Source organism: Acipenser ruthenus, chromosome 16 (genome assembly GCF_902713425.1).
Source record: "Acipenser ruthenus chromosome 16, fAciRut3.2 maternal haplotype, whole genome shotgun sequence".
Taxonomy (NCBI): Eukaryota; Metazoa; Chordata; class Actinopteri; order Acipenseriformes; family Acipenseridae; genus Acipenser; species Acipenser ruthenus.
In genome coordinates this window covers 24,255,120-24,276,539 of record NC_081204.1, presented here as the reverse complement: position 1 = coordinate 24,276,539, position 21,420 = coordinate 24,255,120, and the positions used below count along the sequence as shown (strand labels likewise).

The 21,420-nt window shown below is 36.0% G+C and overlaps 1 protein-coding gene across 4 annotated transcripts in view; it reads right to left on the bottom strand.

Moving 5' to 3' along the window:
* LOC117412636 (dachshund homolog 2-like) overlaps positions 1-21,420 on the bottom strand; it is a 137,096-nt gene that overhangs the window by 9,116 nt on the left and 106,560 nt on the right. For all 4 annotated transcript variants that reach the window (XM_058989126.1, XM_058989128.1, XM_058989127.1 and 1 more), the window contains 2 exons: positions 19,319-19,451; positions 18,565-18,645 (listed from right to left, as the gene is read on the bottom strand). In XM_058989126.1, coding sequence (XP_058845109.1) covers positions 18,565-18,645; positions 19,319-19,451 — 214 coding nt within the window. The remainder of the gene's footprint in view (positions 1-18,564; positions 18,646-19,318; positions 19,452-21,420) is intronic.

Sequence of the window (21,420 nt, the reverse complement as noted above, 5' to 3'; positions counted from 1 at the left end):
ATTTAGACTGAAAATAATGCCGTTTTTAGTGGTTGATCGCAAAGCAGTGTGCTATATACTGAATTACTACCAATGCACAGCTTGCAAAGGAGTGTTGAAAGCAAGACGGACGGCCTACCCCAATTCAATGAATTTCTATGGATGTACTAGACCAAGCCATTATATGGAAGGTATGGCAGCTTCATTAAGCTTTTCTCACAGCTGTGATTAATTGAAAATTTGAAAAAATATAAAAGCTGTTCTGTACTGCCCCCTGGCTTCAGTACTGTGCTTCAAGTACTGGTTAGGGTTAACTATATCTTCAATCACGTCTCCCTAATTCTTCTTTGTTCTAAGCTAAATAAATTCAGTTATTTCAGCCCATCTTCACAGCTCAGTCCATTAACCCCTGGGATTAGTCTAGTTGTTCTTTCTTGCACTCTCTCCAGGTCCACAATGTCCCTTTGGTGACCAGACTTGCAGCTTTCTGCACAGAACCACATGTTTTTCACACACCGCCCATTAAATGTAGATGTGCTGCTGCTCCTGTAGTCAATATACTGTAGATGATTCCTCAAATGCACTGCAGTTGCTGGCAGAATATGAGGTGTCAAGAATATAGCAATAGCATGTTAAATACCACATTTCCAACATCGCATCAGCCCAAAGTAATTGTGATTTGGTTTATAGCAACAAGGCACAGGTCTGGTGAAGCATCTGTTTGTTCTTGTTTCAATTGGTCTGCTACTTCTCCATCGTTTGGATTATAGTTCTTGCTAACCTTACTGAATGGATAATATAATGCATCCATGGTATTGTCCCATTACACAAGAGTGACTGACACAAAGAAAGAATATCAGCGTTCAAATGAATCATTCGATACAATGATAAACACTGAAGATTAAACATGTGACAAAATCAAAAACAAAAGCAGGCCATAAGGGGTGATGTCATCAACACCTAAGTTTAATAGCATGTACTGACATAACCACCACTTGTTATGTGGAACTCTTTCATCCTTAGTGTAGTTCTAGAATATTGGTGTCCTTCATCCACTGTAAAGAACAACAAAGTGGACATATCACTTCATAGTTACTGTAAAGTATTGGTTGTGCAACTGAAAATTCCTATAATGTATAGTTCATATTTAAAGGACTAACTGAGACTGGTAAAGCATCCACATCAGAAAAGGATCAGATGCAAAAAGCATCATATTTCACACTCCCCCCTCGACAGGGCCAAGTCACTGGGAAAGAGATGTGCAGGCCATGACTCATTTTGATAATCTGCCCCAAGAGATGACACACCGATCTGAGCTTCCCCAGAAAGACAAATAGGACACCGAGGGTGGGAATTGGGATGACAGTGTTGCAGAGGTCACATCGATTTCCAGCTGCACTTTTCCACAGATGAGATAACCCTGTACTCCATTTTGCCCATTGTTCATATTCTACCTGTCCCGCAAGCAATAAATTTCCTGCTGCTGGAAAGGGCAATACAGTAGAAAAAGAATTCTCCTTCTGACAGTGTGTGATTACGTTTTTGTACAGACCAAAAGTGGTTCGCAGATCAAGGTCACAGTAGTCTAGTGTGAAAAAAGGAAGCAGAAAATGATCATGTTTAATAAAGCGTAAGTTGAAAGTCGTGAAGGGTAACAGGGTTAAGAGGTTAGCAGGTTTAAATCTGAATCAATATTTTATTTAAAGCTTGTCCCAGGTTTGTATTAATAGAATTTAAGTTGAGACCATCTGGATCTTGGGCTCTGATCCCAAATAAAAATGATTACATCTGCAGAATGACTGATTAACACACGCTGGTATAAAGAGGTTTGCACCTTGAGAAGGACACTAGCATTTCATATCTAGGGTGTGTGGTAATGGATTAAAGCCTTTCTTAAAACTGTGGTTTTGGTTATTTATAGTGTTACAATGCTCTAATAAAATGTGTTGCTGTATTTGAATTCTTAAATAATTACCACATATGAATTATATATTACCACACATTGAATTGTTAGTCAGCACTAGCACTAAAATGAACGATGTCAACATATGATGCCTACCGACCTATGCTGGTGGTACAAAATTCAAATTTTTTCCACAGCAGTAGTAGTAAGTGTCCTGGTGATTTTTAATTTCCATCCTTCATTTTACCCTTCCTATGTAAAAATGTCAAACTTTTCACTGCTTATATTTTTTTATGTTTTGATGGTTCATTAATCTCAAAATGTCACTGCACACTGGTTTCACTGCAAAGATAGTTAATTATGGTAAGCAATTTACTAACTTTAGCAATACAGTTCATTACAAAAGGGGTTAATCTTGACTGTATTAGATAAGTGTTGCAATCTAGGAGAAGCAATCTCTCTGGATCTCCCAACACAGCTGCATGAAGACAGGCTCCCTGTGGACCTTCCAGCAACCAAGCAACTGTTACCTTAGGCGATAACCCAATAACTGCAGCAGAAGCTCCCCGAAGATACTATCCTTAAAGTGCAAAGCATGAGGGAGTGCTTACAAGTTCAGTTCCATAGCAGCAACAGCAGGGAATTTGTCACCAGTGAGCACAGTGATAGATATGTAGGTTAAACATTTTTAGAGACTTGATGCACATCTAAGCCAGAACAAGATATATGCACATGCTGTAACTGTTCATTTTTTTGTGAATCAAATTAAATATTTGAGTTTTTGAGTTTTGTTGAGCAACTAAATGAAGTCTGAATCCTGCCACTGTTTAGATTACTATGTTAGGTCATTTTGTGTATTAAGGTTCAGAAAATGCAACATCTAACTGTACATGTCAGTCTCTTTTGTGTTTCTATAAATATGCAAAATGCCAGGCCGGGTTCTATTTTAATGGATTTAACAATGGTATTTTCGTACATACAGTACGTGACTGAGACAATTGCAAAACTAGTTTATGATGTTAGCAGCCCGATGCATTCCGAGTATTTAAAAGTCATGTTGATGACATCACAGAAATAAGCTTTAAATAAAATGTTTGAAAATACTAATTGAATAAAATAACTGCCACTATAGGGTTCACTTTTCTTATATTTTACCCACAGTCAAACTTTACAAGAGTAAATCATAGAACACAGTCGCATACTGAATATGCGTCTTTATCATCCGGGAAGCTAAAAGTCACATGACCCCAATATGGCTACCATAGTCAAAGCGAAGGATGACTTTACATTTTCCCTGACACATTATTATAACACTCAAAATAACAAGTTGTTGTCTGAAATAGTTTAGGGACATTTTATCAGCAGTTATACATGGCAGCAGATTTTACAAACAATACAAGCTCCCTTAACAGAGATGCTAAGATCATTTTTTAAAGGAAAGACATGCCCAGCCTTCATAGAATGGCTTTAGATTTGAATTTGTATGTTATGAGTATATTATTGCATTACAGGATTACATGTATTTTATATGAAAATGTAAACAAATATTTACACAGAATCAGTATGGACGTATTCTGATAACAGTTAGTGTAGTATTTTAGATATTTTCAGAACAGTTTTTACTGCATGTAAGTATTTATGAACCCATATGGATAAACAGATGCAAAAGTAAAGACATTACATAAATATATTTCTAGCTGTAAAGCTTCAGCTTTTTAGTATGTTTTTATTACTCCCAATTATGTATTTAATGATTTATAAAGGTGGTGCATACTTATGTTGTGTATTCTTTATATAAACACACTTCCAATGAAGCTCTTAAACAAGAAATAAACTACTCAGATAATTAAGTTTGGAGTTTGTAGGTAGTCTCAAATGGTTTCTTATTAGCCTCAGATATGCATTATTTGGTGTAAACCACATTGTAAAATAATTACAGTAGTACATTTTTGAAAGCATCAGTCACAAAACTATTTTAAAAAGCATCAGTCAGAAAAGTACTCAAAGTATTAAAATAAACATTAAAGTAACAAGTGTGCAGCGCATCCTGTTTCTATTTACATACGTAGAACGAGAGACCAGGTTTTGACATGCTGCATTCAGGGAGCCATAAAACTGGTGGGAATTACTGTCAATGTATTTGTGTTATTTTAATACTTAAAAAAAATAATAATACAGACTACTGGGAAAATATGCCTCTGTAAACAACAACCACAATGTTTTTATCAGGAGCTGATATTAATTTATTTTTTTAATGTATTTTAAGGAGATATTGAAATTGATCCTCTTTCAAACAAATGACAGCTGACAACAATGTCTAGATTCAACCAGGGTAATGTGGACATTTGGTAGAATTCCATTCCATTGATTTATCAGTGCAGTGCATACTTGTGCTTGGGATGGTGGTGTCTGTAGGCACTGAAGAAATCAGTGCACCAGCTCATCCCACAGGTGCTCAGTGTTTGTTTTTTAGATTTGCCACTTGCTTGTAGATACATGATACAGCTGGTGTCCCCGCTGCAGCTAAAATACAAACCCTGCAGTGTTTACAAGAAACACGTACCTTTACATAAACTGCAGTGCTGCGATATATTTTTCAACATAATAGTTATTGTTTTGATGTTTCATGGGTCATAAATCAACTGGGGAATACGTTCTTCAACTGTTACTCGGGAGTACTGGCCAGAAGAGTCCTTTCTCTTATGAGCACTGTAGAATATCCAGTTCACACTCCCTCCTGCAGCAATGCTAGAGGAAGCTGATTGAAATTAATGGTGTGTAGTTGGAACACAAAAAGAGGAATTGTTGCAGGAGGGAGCATGGTCTGGATGCACAATGCTGGTATTTAGATCCAACCATGTTCAACTGAAGCCCTCATGATGTGTTAATGAAAATATAAAAATCGTGCTAATGTTGAAACAATATATTAGTTATAAAAATAACACAGGATAAATGCTCACTTCTTTTCATTTCAACTCAATCCAGCAATGCTGCATTGGAGGCACAACTGAAAGCAGTTGAGGGTATGGACCAAACAAAATCAACCTGTATTGTAAGCTACTCAGAGGAAACATACTGGAATTAGGGTGGGTGTCAATACTTATAGGCCCACTTTATGACATCGCCCTGTGAATTTATACATTTATAATTTTATTTTTAAAATAACAACAGTTATATACTTGAATGTTCATCTTACAGGTAAATGGTTCAGCAAGAATCATGTGAAATTAACACTGATGATGCTACCAATACAAGCAAGGGGTTCTGTAATGTAAGAGTTGCCCTTGGCCCAGCCATTAATCTGTGTAGTGAACTACTTCAAATAGCAGTGAGTATTCAACATTAGTTCTGCTTTAAATACGCTGACTTTAACAGTCTGCCATCATTGCAATCTGGCTGTACATTAAAAACAGGTTTCTGAGCAGAAAGCTAAAGCAAAGTTAATGAGCATAACAAACTAGTGAAGGAATACCAAAGGTAATTATTCTCAGAACATGAAAGCAAGACAATAAACTAAGATAGGTTAGGGGTTTCATTCCATGTCGACTGTAGGACCAAATTCAGTTTATTTTAAGCAAAATAACCAGAGGAATCCATGAGGCTATACTAAAGTTTTTAAAAACTACATAAAAGTAATGTTTGTGCTCACTGTAAAATATGAAAGCTACAGTGTATTATAGTGAAAATAAAGGAGGAAAGACAGAGCCGTGCCCATACACTCCCACAATGCCAGCACTGGGTTTGTTGCAAACAGTCCCAGTTCAGTTAGATTGGTATAATAAATGGAAAAATGTGCTTGTTGTTCAGATGCATCTGGAATGCATAACCAGTTTGGTTGTGAAATAAATCTGTTTCTAAGGTTCACGTTCATGTTTTTTTCCAGACTGAGTTAATGTGTGCTTACATTACACTTTGCAAGCAAACTCAGTTTGTTTTCTACAGGATTGATTCAGGAAGAACGCATTGTTGTGTTTGTGTTTTGTAATTCAACCCCAGAAATGTCACATATGCTTGCATATTGGAGTTCAAGCATTAAAAATATATTTTCTAGTAGTGCATTCATATCTAAAAATGATTTGCCATATAAAATACATTACAAACTGAATTATTAATATTTGAAAATGTTGAAAGTTCTACATTGATAGTCAATACTTGCGTAGATGTCAAAAATACATTTTTTGATATAAAAAAATTGTTGATATCAAAAATTAAAACATTCCGCCACGCTGCATGCAAAGGATTATGGGATTTAAACAGAGCTTGGGAGACGTTTTCTATTAAGAGTCAATGGAGCGCTGTTGGATTGAGCTGCTTTGAGATGATTTTATCAATGTTTACTACTGCAGTAAATATAAAGTATTTTGCTACATGTAAATATGACAGTGGAATCACAAAACGTTTTGACACAGCACTAGACATTATGTGATCTTAACTGTGTTTAGAAAGGTTAATTGTTCTTATCAATTACATTATGTCATCTTTCACCAGGTTAATATATTTCTTCCGTGGACCCTGGGCAACAATGAAACAGACTTCAAAAGTGTGTTTTTTAAACACTGAGAAAATCAGCCCAATCCAATTTCTATTGACACTCAATAGAAAAATAGCCCTGAAGCTCTCTCATGCATATGGATTTTTGATATCAGCATTTCTCAATTATAATTTTGATATAAAAAATGATATTTTTGATATTAAAAAAAACTACTAGTATCAGTAAAGAATTGCTGATATCAGAAATTGTGGATTACATGTTTAAAAAGTTTGCCATACATTTGCATCTTTTATGCCGAGTGGACTGGAGTGCTGTAAAATATCTGCTTCAAACGAATAGACTACAGAAGGAGATATGTCAGGAACATAATATTATCATCCATAACTATTAAACACTCAATAGTGCTGAATTTAGAAATACTGAAAAAACTTAAACTCAATGATACATGTAGTCGTTTCTTTTAGACATAATATTATAAAAAAGCAATGTCAAACTTAATGTGCTCCAAAATCAAAAAACATATTCACCCATGAATTACATAATGATCATCAACCGTATGCTGATAATGCGACAAGATGTAAATGAGACATGATATTTATTCATGTATTTATTTTTTTAACAATTGTGTACAGCCTCAGTTAGCGATGGTTGTATTTTTGTTCAGTTTCTTATCTCCACTTACTTTGCTTTTCATTTACGCTCTGTTTCCATGAATAATATACCTTATTTAATATTGTTTTTTTTTTTTGGTTTGTTTCCGTATTAAAAACATACATTTCTCTAAAAGAGAAGTGATTATGACAGTATTTTTCAAGCTACCATTTGGAGTCAGTTTCATCCCTAATGGTTGCGCTTCAACCCCTTATTAGCTGTCAGCTGTCCCTGTGGAAGACAATACCAAACCCCATAACTCTTACAGGTGTCCCCAGTTATGCACAGCTAGAGATACTGTATAATGCCAACTCTCACAGCCTACCAAATGCAGAAATTCAACCATCAACATCACAAGTGTTTTAGCAACATCTTGCATTTCAGTTTCCCAGAAAAACCCTAACAACTTGTGTTAATTAATTTAAACCAATTGTAGCACGTTGCTGCATGCTTGACATGCAACCTTCGAAGCTGTTGAATATTCTGAGATGAAATTAACTTTAATAAGTTTCTCATCCAATTAGCATTTTAAAGTCATACGTGGAATATTAAGTATCAGTTTTAGTAGGTCAAATTTCCCCAGTTAACCAGGAAATATACTGTATGAATGTATTTTAAACACACGGTTGGACAGTATGTTATATTGTTTGCCGTGTCATTGAATAAAGTACACCCAAACAATCAACATTCTTGTTGTGACTACCAAATAACAACTCCAGTTTGTGAGATGCAGTCCAAAACTTAACACACCCACCATGTCTTTTGTTTGTCATATATACAGTACAGTAATTCTCCTGTCCATCTTCTAATGACCTATGTTCTCAGAAATTACAGGTAAGGAATAATGATTATTAATCTTGATATCAACAGTTCCAAACACACAAAGCATATTGTATCTTATCATGTAATTTGTATGGCTTGTAGTCTTAAAGTACATTTTCTGTACCAGCAAAATGCAAAGCAACACTGATCTTTATCATGGAGTATAGACTCTGCTGTGTTAGTATAGACAAAAAAAAACAGCCAAGAGATCTGTAAACACTGCATATTTTCTCAATCTTGTGCTATCCATCTTTATTCACTTTTTGTCAGCTACGTCAATCAGGCCCTCGTCTTCTTGAACAGCTTTTTAAACAGAGATCACAGTGGAGGTGCTGCTGACAGGACGCAAGACTACTTGCATCAGCTATTGGAAACTGCAACATGGCAGATCTGAAGTTATCTGACCGCGTTCAAAGAAATGCAAAAGTAACAATCTGTGCATTGAGCACATAAACTATATACATTACAAATACATATCAGGCTAAATAATGTGCCAATTTGGGTGGGAAATCTGACTATGTCAATTAAATTGATGACCAAATGTAGGGCTGCTTCTTCATTTTGATAGTATCTCTTCATTACTTCACCCTTCTGTGCACTTTTTTTTAAAAGCAGTTTTCTGTCTGTCCAAATATTATTATTATTTATTTCTTAGCAGACGCCCTTATCCGGGGCGACTTACAATTGTTACAAGATACCACGTTATTTTATTTTTTTTTACACACAATTACTTTTTTTTTTTTTTTTTTTTATTTATTTTTTTTTTACACATTATTTTTATATACAATTACCCATTTATACAGTTGGGTTTTTACTGGAGCAATCTAGGTAAAGTACCTTGCTCAAGGGTACAGCAGCAGTGTCCCCCAACTGGGATTGAACCCACGACCCTCCGGTCAAGAGTCCAGAGCCCTAACCACTACTCCACACTGCTGTCCCACGGTTAGCCTGCCTTTTTAACATATACAAAAGATGACTAGAAAACTTCAGAACCACAAAGCGCATTAATATATATCTTTTTCAAGGTAATAAATACTGACAATCCTGACTGTTCTAACCACACGATTCACATTGCAGGTTTAGCACATGTAGCAGCAGTGCCAGTTTACCTCCATTGGGTGCCAGCAGGTCACAGCCCTGTCCTGAAGGATCTGCTTTACATCAATGTCAATACGCAGCTATTCTGTGGCCTCTCTTAGAGAAACAAGGACCAATGTTATGATATTAGAAATTCAGGTTCACACTACCAGAACATGTTTCATACAGGCCTCAAAACCAAAGATGGAAATGGCTTTCAGTCATTAACAACCTTGTCCTGAACTTGAAAGCTAAATAAAAATGCCAGTCTACTCTGAAATACATTTTAGAAGTAGAAGTTGAACAGTGATTTGTGTTTTCTTTTTTGTTTTGACCATTAAACTAGGCATTGCATTAGATCCACTGCAACCTGCCGCGGCGTCCTACCGGGGACCCCTAAAAAGCTGCAGGGCAGAACCAAGCGTCCAAGTTTTATTAAACCATTACAAACTGGCTCAGAACAGCAATCAGTTTAATGATCAAAAAGAGCTTTCAAAGCGCAAGTGGATTTATTCCTTTACACGTTTAATAACCATTCCACATAAACATCAAGCTTTTACAGGCAAACTAAAATGTATGCAGTCCTTTTAGATATATTTTTTTTCTTTTTAAATAATTGTTACTGGAGCCAACATCTTTAGCTATCAGTTTGAAAATTAGCCAACTGCCAGTGTTTCAAGCAGTTTCCTGGCACAGAAAACAGAAAGTTGCTATCTTTTCTTTCGGAAATGGGTTTTAGGTTTATTTTACTGATTTGCCAACTGCTTATCTCTAAGGCTAAACAATGCTGCACATTTCTAGCAGAATTCATTACAGGCCAATTTTAATCATTTCCGCATAGCTAATTTCATAATGTCAGAAGGAAACATTGATTGTAACCAGATGCTGCTATCTCCTTTATAGTACTTGCAGTGCAATTAGAATAGTAAGGTATCTAACAGACAAGGCTGTTAGCATTTTAAAAGTACCTTGTTCATTAACATATAGTCCCCACTTATATGGTCAAGGGGGTTACTGCACCTGAAATATGGCCTTGGCAAAATACTTGTGCTGCACTTCAAACATTGAGTAGCTTATTTGTGTTTTTGATATTACTGATAGTACTGTACACTGTGAATCCATATTTATTTGCAAGACTTTTAGTAAGCGATTTTTGTTGAAGTGGGATTTTGGTTATTGGCATTGGGGTTTCAATTGTCATAAATTCCACCAACTAATGCAGGAAAGCATTTACAATGTTACTGTGTGGTGAATATGCATGTAATAATGCATACATGGATTTGTGTGGTTTTTCACTGGGGATGCTGGGGATGTACTCCAAACATTGCTCTGTTGAATTGAGCACTGTCCTTTTAAATTAATCTTTGGCTCTGTTGTTACAATGGACACGCATAGGGGTGATAGAAATCTGAGCTTTTCAGTTCAACATGCCAAATGCAATCCTATAGCATGCTTCGTATAATTATTACACAACTATAGAAGAATAAATCTAAGTTTATTCAGTCTGGCTCTGTAAGAAACTAGCCATTCCAATGCACTTTTTAATTTTTGTAATATCTACCTTCACAATGCCAGTGGAAAGATGATAACATTTAAATACAAATAATTGACAAAATGACAAAATGTAGAAAAACATGATTACCCCCACCTCAAATAAACAAAACAAACTAAATAAACTAGATCTACATGGTACACTGATCTCAAAAATGACATGTGTGGAGTCCTGTGGCTCGCAAATCCTTGTATAGTCAGAGCACTCTCCTGCTTGAAAGCATGACATCAACATATTGGAATGAAATGGTTGATTCGCCAGATATTTTGGTCGCAAATAGTTAAAGACTTACAGGAATGTTTTCATCAAGTCATTCTACTTTCTAATTGAGAGTGAAATGACACATTAGATAGACCAGCTTAGTTTTGATTTACAATGAGCACGAACAGGAATAAGGATCAACAGTACACATTATGTGAGTGACTAATAAATATCAGTGAGAACTCTACTCCTAAGCCACACAGAAGCTTTTAGCCGGTAAGCGGATTTCTTAATGTCTATACAGTGTTCTGTCTGAAAACGTTACATGCAGATTTTTTATGACAGAAGTGAATATGTTGAAAGAGATACTACAGGAATAAGTATAACGAAGCAGACTGGAATTTATTTTTAATTAAAATACAATCTGGTACCAAGTATGAAGGCAATGTCTCAAAGTTGTAGGTCTTTTTGATCTGGAAACCAAAACGTCACACTACTCCAATGTGGCAGCCATTATTATTATTATTATTATTTATTTCTTAGCAGACGCCCTTATCCAGGGCGACTTACAGTTGTTACAAGATATCACATTATTTTTACATACAGTTACATTATTTTTTACATACAATTACCCATTTATACAGTTGGGTTTTTACTGGAGCAATCTAGGTAAAGTACCTTGCTCAAGGGTACAGCAGCAGTGTCCCCCACTAGGGATTGAACCCACGACCCTCCGGTCAGGAGCCCAGAGCCCTAACCACTACTCCACACTGCTGCCATCTTAGGTCACAGGTCAAAGTGAAAGATGACATCAGAGTTTTCAAATTACTGAAAGAAATAAGGTGCTAGCTTATTATGTTTATGAGACCTTAGCAGTAGCAGGTGTGGTGGCACTAGATTTGCAAACTCATACAAGCTCCCTTCATGTGAATGAAATAAAAAAAAAAACAGTCAATAGTTTCAGTGAAAGAAGGTGCACACTGAGCAAGTCTCAGGCAGCAAACTACTGTAGTTTCATGCTAGAAAATGAGGCAATGATTCCCAAATGGTTTACATATGAGTGAATTTCAAATATAATGTAACACAGAGGTTTAGCAGTGCTTAGTTCACACCAGTGTGCAAACAATAGAAAACGAGACCTTGCCTTAGGCAGTATGCACATTTACTGACCAGCAAACATGATTTATAGACTTGAAGTTGGGTTCATTCAATGGACTCCTGCACAAAGGTACATTCTGCCAGAGGCTGCCCATTTATCACTATGTACAAATGTGTCACATTGTTTATCATAGAAGATCATTCTTCCATAGTCTCAAATATGTCCCAGTAAACAAGCCAAGTACAATAATTATTACGAAAAAAGATTTAACCTTTTTAGTAGATATTGCTTTTGGCACTGTTCCTTTGAAAGTTAACCACGCAATATTTGACCATGTATTTTTAGAAACATTACTACTGCTCTTTACAATCTTGGTATCATGATTTAAGAAGGCACAAGACTGTTTTATTGCTAGCACAGTGGAGAGAACAAATCATTGCTTGTTCTTATACATGAATATACATGAAGTGTAAAAAGACATATTGAAAGCACAGTAAAGCATACTGTATTACAAAACATGCTAAATGCATAGCATAAGCATTGCAAAAGCATGGATACACTGCAAATACCATTATTAACATTTATATGGGAGTTCACATGTACAGTAGTTTTGGTATCTGGTTGCTGATACTTTAGAATCAATGATAGATTCAGCTCCCTGAACACGCAGATTAAATCTGCAGAGAACAGATTTGTCTGGAATACGAACAGCCTCGTACAAAGTTTCCGAGCTTCTAGCACTATTCGTAAAAAAAGGCTTGAATGGAGCTAGCATCTCAAATTTGAACCTCAAGCTGTATAAACTGTGCAGTTCGACTCCTTTTTTAATCAATATATTTTAATTAAGTCGGCTAAATTCAATCCAGCTCTGTTTGTCTGAGCAATGTCGTAAAGAAAACGGTACTTAAAACAGAATTGGTTTTGGTGAAATGTATGTGGTATACGTGCAATTGACCAAAAGCAAAGGTATTCAGTATGTGATCCGAGACGCTGGAATCAATTCATGCAATGGTCTGCCCACACATAGTGTAAAGCGCTGCAATCATTGAGCTCGAAAGGAGCCTTTTTACGAAGGGTATCAAGCTTTTGAGTATAAGACTTGAGTCTTATACTCAAATAGCCCAGGTAGCTCTAGCATATATGCTACTGATAACATGTGAGTCAAAGCAAATTAGTAATTTATGAAGAGTTAATTTTTAAGTCCCATACAAGAGGCACTGGGGGCTGGAATGTCTCGTACAAAGACCATGTGTACAAGGAAAATACTGTATTTCATTGAAATACCCACATTCTTCGAAATGGCCAGGGAATTTTACACAGCTATGCTATATATTCAATTAAAAAATAACTTACACTTCCACATCATATGTTCCCCTTCTCCATGTGTTCCAAGTTTTTTGCATCTGTTTTGCTCTCAATCAACCTAATTCTTCTTGACAGTGATAAACTAGGTTTATTGCATTGTGTATGACAATAATAGGGACCTGCTGCATGAACTGAATAGCAGAGAATATACAGAGCCAAAGGGGCAGATTCAATAATACCATGTATTGCAGTTGTATCTTTTTGACAAGTCTCAGTTTCCCCACAGTTAACTAGTATGCCACTGACAGACCACTACAAGCCTGTCTGTGTTAGAGGCAAGTTATCAAAATTTAAGACTCGGTTATAAATTACCTGTTTTTTGTAATCATCAACCACAACTGCGAATATAAATCTACAGTAGTATCTAGAAGAATACTTTCATGTTGGTACTACTTTAAGTTTGTCATCATGTTAAAATATACTTAGTGTTCCGCATTTCCAGTTTATTCTGAATTTTACTGAAAAATTATAGGATTTTTTTTTAACTGAACATCAGTTTTTTACTGATTTATACACGATTTCTGTCTACTATTCAATATTTTCCCAATAGTATTTTCTAGGAAATACACAATAGTTTGATTAAAATGCTGTTTTATTTTGACTCCGACATTGTAATAAGCAGCCCTACACTGTATCCTAGGATACAGAAGACGTTTAGACGTCAGAGGATCAAATAACGTTCAAACGTGGTTCTCTGTTCACAAACATTATCATTTGATTACACTGGCCAATCAAAGTCTGATTATTGTAGCAATTGCTAGGCTTGGTAACTGCTAGTGCTGCAAATACTGCTGCATTGAGGTACATGTTCGCTCTGACAATAAAAGAACATACTGAAAAATAAGCAACCCATTGAACTAAAACAAGAACGTGACCTGAGAAACAAGCAATCAATTTATGCAGCTTTTTTACATGCGCTTTAATAAAAGAGCACAGAATGAGTGTGTTAATGAGTTTGTCAGAGCGCTCTGCTTTGCTGGACAGCTACTGTTTATTGCAGAGGTATGTATTGGTGACTTTGTGCGACAGTACTGTCCAACAGCTAAAACACTGCCTAATGCCGACAATCTTAATCGTAAATATTTGACAGAAATGGTGATGCTTTAGTTGGTAAACTTATAGAACGCATTGATGGAAATGTCCAGTGTGATTTTAGATGCGTCTCCTGATGGCTTGCATCGTCCAGTTCTGTCAATTTTCTTTTCATTTTATGATTTCAAGGTGAATAAACCTGGCTTGTTTTGTGCTGATGTCATGTTCATACCTTCTGTAGATATTTCCGTCAGACTCAGCACAGCAATTCGCAAAGTAACAGCTAACTTGGAAAAATGTGGCTTCAACGTGACCAGATTCTGCTTCAACATACATGCCAGCAACATTAAACTGTAGGTTCTATAGACATTGTCATCTCAAATATATTGCAAATGTCATGGACTTTCTTATGTTATGTTCTTATGATATTGTATCAGGAATCTACATTGAATGAACGTTAATCTAATTTGTCTAGCTTTGCCTAGAGATAACGATCAACCTAACACCTTGAATGCACCAGGCACTCAGGAAACAAAAGGCTAATCAAAACTGTCTCCATGATTTAATTAACCCGTCTAGTAAGAGAGGTGGTTTAGAATAGGAGTCTGAAAGAGAGAAAAATAGCTTAGAGATTTAAGATAAATTTCACATCATATTGATTTAATACCACTATGAGTACAAGATGCAAGCGTTTTTATTCTTAAATTGCCTAACAAGTATAGAATAACCCAGGTAATAAATCCCTAAGAGAATTAAACTGTTTGCAATGTCTAACCAAAGTCGCAACCCGACATGTTTGGTGTCTAAAGAAATGTAATTTCTTATGGTAAAAATAACGGGAATTCAGAATAAAATCTGAATTATTTAGCAAAAGTTATGCACGTTTTAAAAGTTTCCCCTTTCCAGATTATGATAATGAACTAATCAGACAGAGGAAGAGGGGAGCAATCAATCAAGATTTCAAGCCCATTCGCTACCAAATAGCCAATCGGAGCATGCAACGGGAAATTCAAATAATCTCTTTGTTTGAAAAGTATAAAACCCCCTGCTTTAGCCCCAGCTCCTTGTCCCCAGCTCTACCTCCCCAGCTCTAGCCCTCTAATCTGAGTCCCCAGCTCTAGCCCTCTTATCTGAGTCCCCAGCTCTATTCAGACCTGCGATAGCCCCTGCTTTAGCCCCAGACCGACCACTGATCCCTGCTTGCTCAGACTCTAAGAAACTACAAGACTGCACCTGGAGCCCTCAGCTCTCAGTATTTATCCATCAAGGTTGGGGGCCCTGACACTCGGAGAAACACAAGGTAACAGAACGCTGAAAGTGAATGCTTTTCAGGCTAGGTAACAATACTCTTAAATATCTATTCAGGTATTGTGTGACCCCTTGTTGTGTCAGTATGTACTAGTATTTCTTTGGTAAATTGTTGTTTTAAACCTTAGTTCTCATTGTAATGCTTTTAATGTGACATTAATTGTGTAACTGTTTTGTGTGATTTTCAAACTTATATTGTTGTATGCTTAATAAATACCATCTTTCTAAGAAGAGATTCCCAGTATTGAGTCATTCGCTCATGTTGAACAAACACAATTTATGAACTTTGAACAGTCTGGAATGTGGTCTATTTTTGGCTTGTTGTAACGTGTAAATCCGCCATCGTTTTCAGAGAGTGATATTAAAAACGGGTTTGTACATTATAATAGGACACCGTTTATTGTAGAGGTCCCACCGAGATCTTGACTATCAAAGGTATCTCTTTATCCCCTACAGTTTTTGGAGGTCCTTTAATTTATTGCTCTTAAGAATATATTAACTGCCTACAATAGTACCCACAAAACTTAATCAGAAACCAGAACTGATATGCATCCTATTCCACAAGTAAAGTTTTTACAGATGGCTTTTACAGATGTTTCAATTAAAATGTGTTTTTTTTTACTGATTTGATCCCTATTTTAATATATAACTCTGAAACATTCCAGGGAAATTTTTTTAAAGATAAAAACCAGAAAATGAGGAACACTAAATAGATAACTACCTTTAATTACACAAAACAATTTCATGAAACACCAAGTATGCTTCAGATTAAGAGTTCCTGTCTGTTTTGCTACTCTGCTTTCATTTGAAATGATCATTAGGCTGTCCTGTTTCCTTTATAAAAGTTATCCATAGTAAAAGCATAACAAAGTGTAATAAAGCATAGTGAAAGCATGGTAATGCATAGGTAAGCATTGTAAACAATAGCAAAGTATGCTAAAGCATATTAATAAACATGGCAAACTAGGGTAAACTATGGTAAATGCATAGTATAACCATGGAAAAGTGTGGTAAACTGCAAACAAACTGTACAAAAATATACTGTTATAAGGGTTGCCACATTTACAACTCATGTGGGTCTTATTCAATAAAAAGTGGCACAGTTTTGGCCTGTGCCTGAAACATGTACCATATTGTGTTTTTTGTTGCTTTATAACTGTGTTTTACTCAGTCACAATTTAAATTAATGGCAATTTGTTTTTTCTAGGAACTGGAAATGGGAGTTGTTGTGAACAAGAACAATGCATCCCCAGGGGTATCAAATGATTGTAACCTTGAAGTAAAATGGATATGTGAAAAAGATCTGTTAATACGCCCAGAGGTTAAAACATGTGGTACTGAAACTATTAATGTTCACTGGAAACCACCTGCAATGGAACTTTATTGACAATCACAGAATCCAGCTGTGTACCAGCTACAGTATAAAGACAAGGGGCTAGATTCTCAGAGCTATTTACTCCAGATTTTAGTTGCTCAGTTTCTTTCAGAAAAGAAAAACGCACCCAAATCAAATATAAACAACTCAGATATTTAATTGCATGTGGTTTCTTATTTGTAAACAATGGTAAGTTTTTGCTTACGATTGTAAGTCGCCCTGGATAAGGGCGTCTGCTAAGAAATAAATAATAATAATAATAATAATAATAATAATAATAATAATAATAATAATAAGTGGTGAATCGGTAAAAATAATCCACTTTTTGAGTGCCATTATGCATGTACCACTCAAAACATATCTTCCTAATTAATACTTGTTCAGTAACGAGATAAATGTATTTCGAATCACGCTAGATTTGAAGGGTTTATACAAACCATAGTTTGAGAGCTACAGATGCTATGCATTTATATAATCACAGGAGGTGAATAGTTCATTTGTGGTATGGATCCAATACTGTATGTGAATACAAGAGGAAAACTGACAAGAAACAAGATTTCTCAAATACTTCAGAGTAAGAAACCAAGAAGTCAATCAGTTGGTCATAAACAGAATTGAATTTGTAATTAAGAAACATTTTAATGTATAATTGTATTGTTTTATACTCTCGTTTTATTCTTGTGAAATAACAAACTGAAATCACAAAAGTTTTTATAAGGGTTGTGTTTGAAATGTGTAATATTATAATTAACTAATTGTTGAAATGATTACGGCGTAAGAAAACGATTTTCGCTTTTCTGATTAATTTTTCTGTGACTGCTCTTGTTGACAAATCAACAGTTTTCTGTGGATTCGTAGCACAAACTGTGGATTTGTAAACCAACAGTACACCTACCCCACACTCTCCTTCTCTTCAAAGCCACACAGCCTCTTTCAGGTTGAAGATTTTTCAAATTAACCAAAGGGTGACGTCACAGATTTTATTTATTTTTTTTATTTCAAAAAAGAAATGCTCTAATGATGATTTGGTGTAAACAGATTTGAGAATCTCACTCTACATCAAATGCGACTACACAACATAGTGACAACCATGTATGAACCCAATATGTGGAAGTGATAGGTCTTTATCATCTGGAGACAAACAAGTCACATGACTCCAACAAGAGTATAAAGTGCTGTTTTGTCCGATTCCATAACACTGACTGACAGTTTGAAAGCTGCATTGGCATTGGAGGATTTGCAAATTCATACAATCCCTCCTTTTGAGGATGCATGATTAGAAATCAGAGATACAATATAATTTATGTTTTCAAACACGTTTGCCTCGTATTATATTCCCCTGACCAGGTTCCAAATTCCACAAAGATCCACACCTGATTTTATGTATAAATTAATGAATAAGGTTCACCTCAATTATAGCAATAATTACAAATGTACATTCTACGATCAGAACTGCATACTTAATAAGCACATTTTCCTACAATTTACTATCATAAATGTATTATAAATAGAATCCAGTTTGAATGTGTTTTTTGTGTGTTTTTTGCAGTATCATGCAGAAGTTTTATGTGTACTTGAATATCTTTGTTTTGTTTTTCGAAAGAAAATCATAAAGCAAGCCTCTACAAACACCAATGCCAAACCCTATTCCTGTTGTCATTCAACATTCATTTTAAAAGGATGCATGAGGACAAGAAAGGAAACGCACCTTTCTCTTTCAAGATCTTCTTCACGTTTATAGCTGCATCCCGATCAGACATCTCTCCATCCCTGGGACGAGGCAGCATTGCTAAAGACATACAAGCATACAAGTGATTCTCGGACAGAATTATTATTTTTTTTAACAAGTTGATGTATAATTGTATTGTTTTATACCTTTGTTTTATGCTTATGAAATTCTAAACTGAAATTGCAAATGCTTTTAATAAGGGTTGTGTTTGAAATGTGTAATATTATAATTTACTAATTGCTAAAATGATGGTTGCATAATAAAATGGTATTTGCTTTACTGATTAATTGTTCTGTGATTGTGGTTTTGTTGAAGTCCAAATTAGTCATGTCCCTTTAAATCTAAAGTCTCTACAGCTCTAGATTTTTAACAGTAGAGTAAAAATATAAATTATCAAAATACAACACACCGTCTGTATATTTTCATTTTCATTTGTTCAATATACTAATTTACATGTTTATTATCACTATTACTTTAATATTTACCTACCTATCAATGTATTTATGCTAGCACATTAATCTAAACATCTTTTTATATCAGAATACAGTAATATTAAGATGACAGGTTGTTTTTGAAGAGGTTCTAATGATCCACAAAAAAACTTCTGACACTGTTGTTATCTGAGCCTCATTAAGAACATTCAGAACCTTCTTTTAGTCTTGCAGAATGTCTTCTTATTGGTTCACTACACTGACCAATAAGGGTCGGAAGCATTGCTATGCTGAGGGATTACCTAGGCGATCGGACGTGTCATGTGGGGAGGGGGAGCTTGAGGCACTGCTGCTCTGGTGTGAAGAGGGGTGGCTCCCAGGGCGCTGATTCTCCTCCAGAGACAGAGCTGGGGAAAGGCTGTCCTGGACCCGTTCCTGCAGGAACACAAAACTCTATAAAAAACACTCTTCAACACAAAGCCCACTTGTGTACAAGCTGCATTACAGGACGAACTCTGCATGTCAACAACAAGAAATATGATAAAAGCAACAAAGGTTAAGGACCCTATTTTCAAGCAAGTGCAATGCCAGTCATATTTTCTGAAAGGCGTTAAACAATTTTAATTCCAGCAAAAAAAAAAAAAAAAAGAAAAATCACGCTAAGAGCAGAGCATTTATTTTTGGGAGCAGTTTTTTTTTGTTAGTTTTGTGTTTTTTCCTTTGGGAAAATGACCATCATGTTTTGAAAATAAAGGCTGAGACTAATCCGCTATACATAACTGTACAAAGGATCCAACTCTATTGCTATCCCATCTCATCTAAAGACTTAATTAACAAGAACAGCTTTTTCAACACATTTTCCACATAATGTTCACATATGTGGTTGCACTAGTCAAGGCTATCAAGCATAGTAAACATTCAGGAATAAGCGTGAAACCTCATGTGTACATTGACTCAAGACAAACTACAGTGTCACGGAGTGGTTTACATTTACAATGCATTTATAGAAATGGAGCAGCAGTCAATAACAATGACTTTAACTCAATGTAAGCTTTGCGCTTTTGGAATTCACAAGCTTCAGCGTGTGACACCTGCTGGTGAAACATTGTATTTCAGTAGTAATCTGTGACAGATAACGCCCTCTAGCGTGCAGAAGATGCTGAGCAGGTTAACTAAACTGTACATTCACCTCAGTTTTATCGTGGAGACCACCATTCTTTGTCATTTTTATAGCTGTCTTTGGCTGCCACTGTATAAAAGCATGACAGCACATATACAGTAGCCTTATAAAAGCAATGTAGCAAGACCTGGTAATCTCACGGAAAATAAATGATCAGAACTCTGTACAATGACCTTGCTAATTGACCACAGTAAACCTTTTTTAATCAATGGCTGCTAACGACAACATTCACTGAAAAGATACAATGTACACATTTCCCTGTAAAACAGTTTAAGCTTGGCTAATTCATTTCTTCTGCTCCTCTCTCTTTTTGTGACTGTCTTCGTATTCTCTCCTGAATTTGCGTATGGGATTCATGCTGCCCATAGAAGGACATTGATGTTGTGCTTTCTTTTCCTCCTATTTAATGTCCTACACAAGATAACCCAGCAGAGTGTGTCATAAGCACAGTGCCTCGCGTCAAGCATAATTACAATGCGAATACCAATGCCTGAAAACAGCACTATCTGCTGTTTGGTTGCAGGGTTAATTATTTGGCGATTGGCCAACTGTGGATCCCTAACCAGCAGGCAGGTATGTTGCTGCAGTGCGTCTTGTGATAAAAAGGGTCAGCTAACAGACCTTGGTGATGCTGCAAGGCCCTACCAAGCAAAAGGATTAAGATTGTCCACGCTGCCTGGACAACGAATTGTGAAAGACGAATTCTGCCAATCACCATGTGTCTTTGCCGGGATTGGAGCTTTGTGAAGAAGAAACCACCTCCTTTGACCACCGTGTGTTTAACCGGGATAGGAATTGGTAATTTAACAAGCCAAAAACCGACGACGACCGCATATGCAACCGGGGTCGGAGTTTGTTTAATTGTGTAAGGAACAACGAGGAGTGAGGTGTGTAAGCGAGACCTCCATTGATTAGCGGAGTAGCATTCGCTAACACTGCTGGTAGTGTCATGTGGTTTTGTATTCTGTAAATAAATCCCGCATGCCTGAGCGGATTGTCAACATCACCTCCATGTGTCTCCCTGTCTGTCAGCGGATAACCGACACCCCCTATCCCAGTGCACCAATAACATCTAGCTAAAGATAATGAACCATTAATAATATCTTAAATAGAAATAAAATAAAAACAGACTAAGGCAGTAACATTCCTGGAAGACAGTTCACCCACCGCACATTGGTGTGTGTTATTTTATTCCCACACTACAGTGTCTCTTACGAAAGAGAT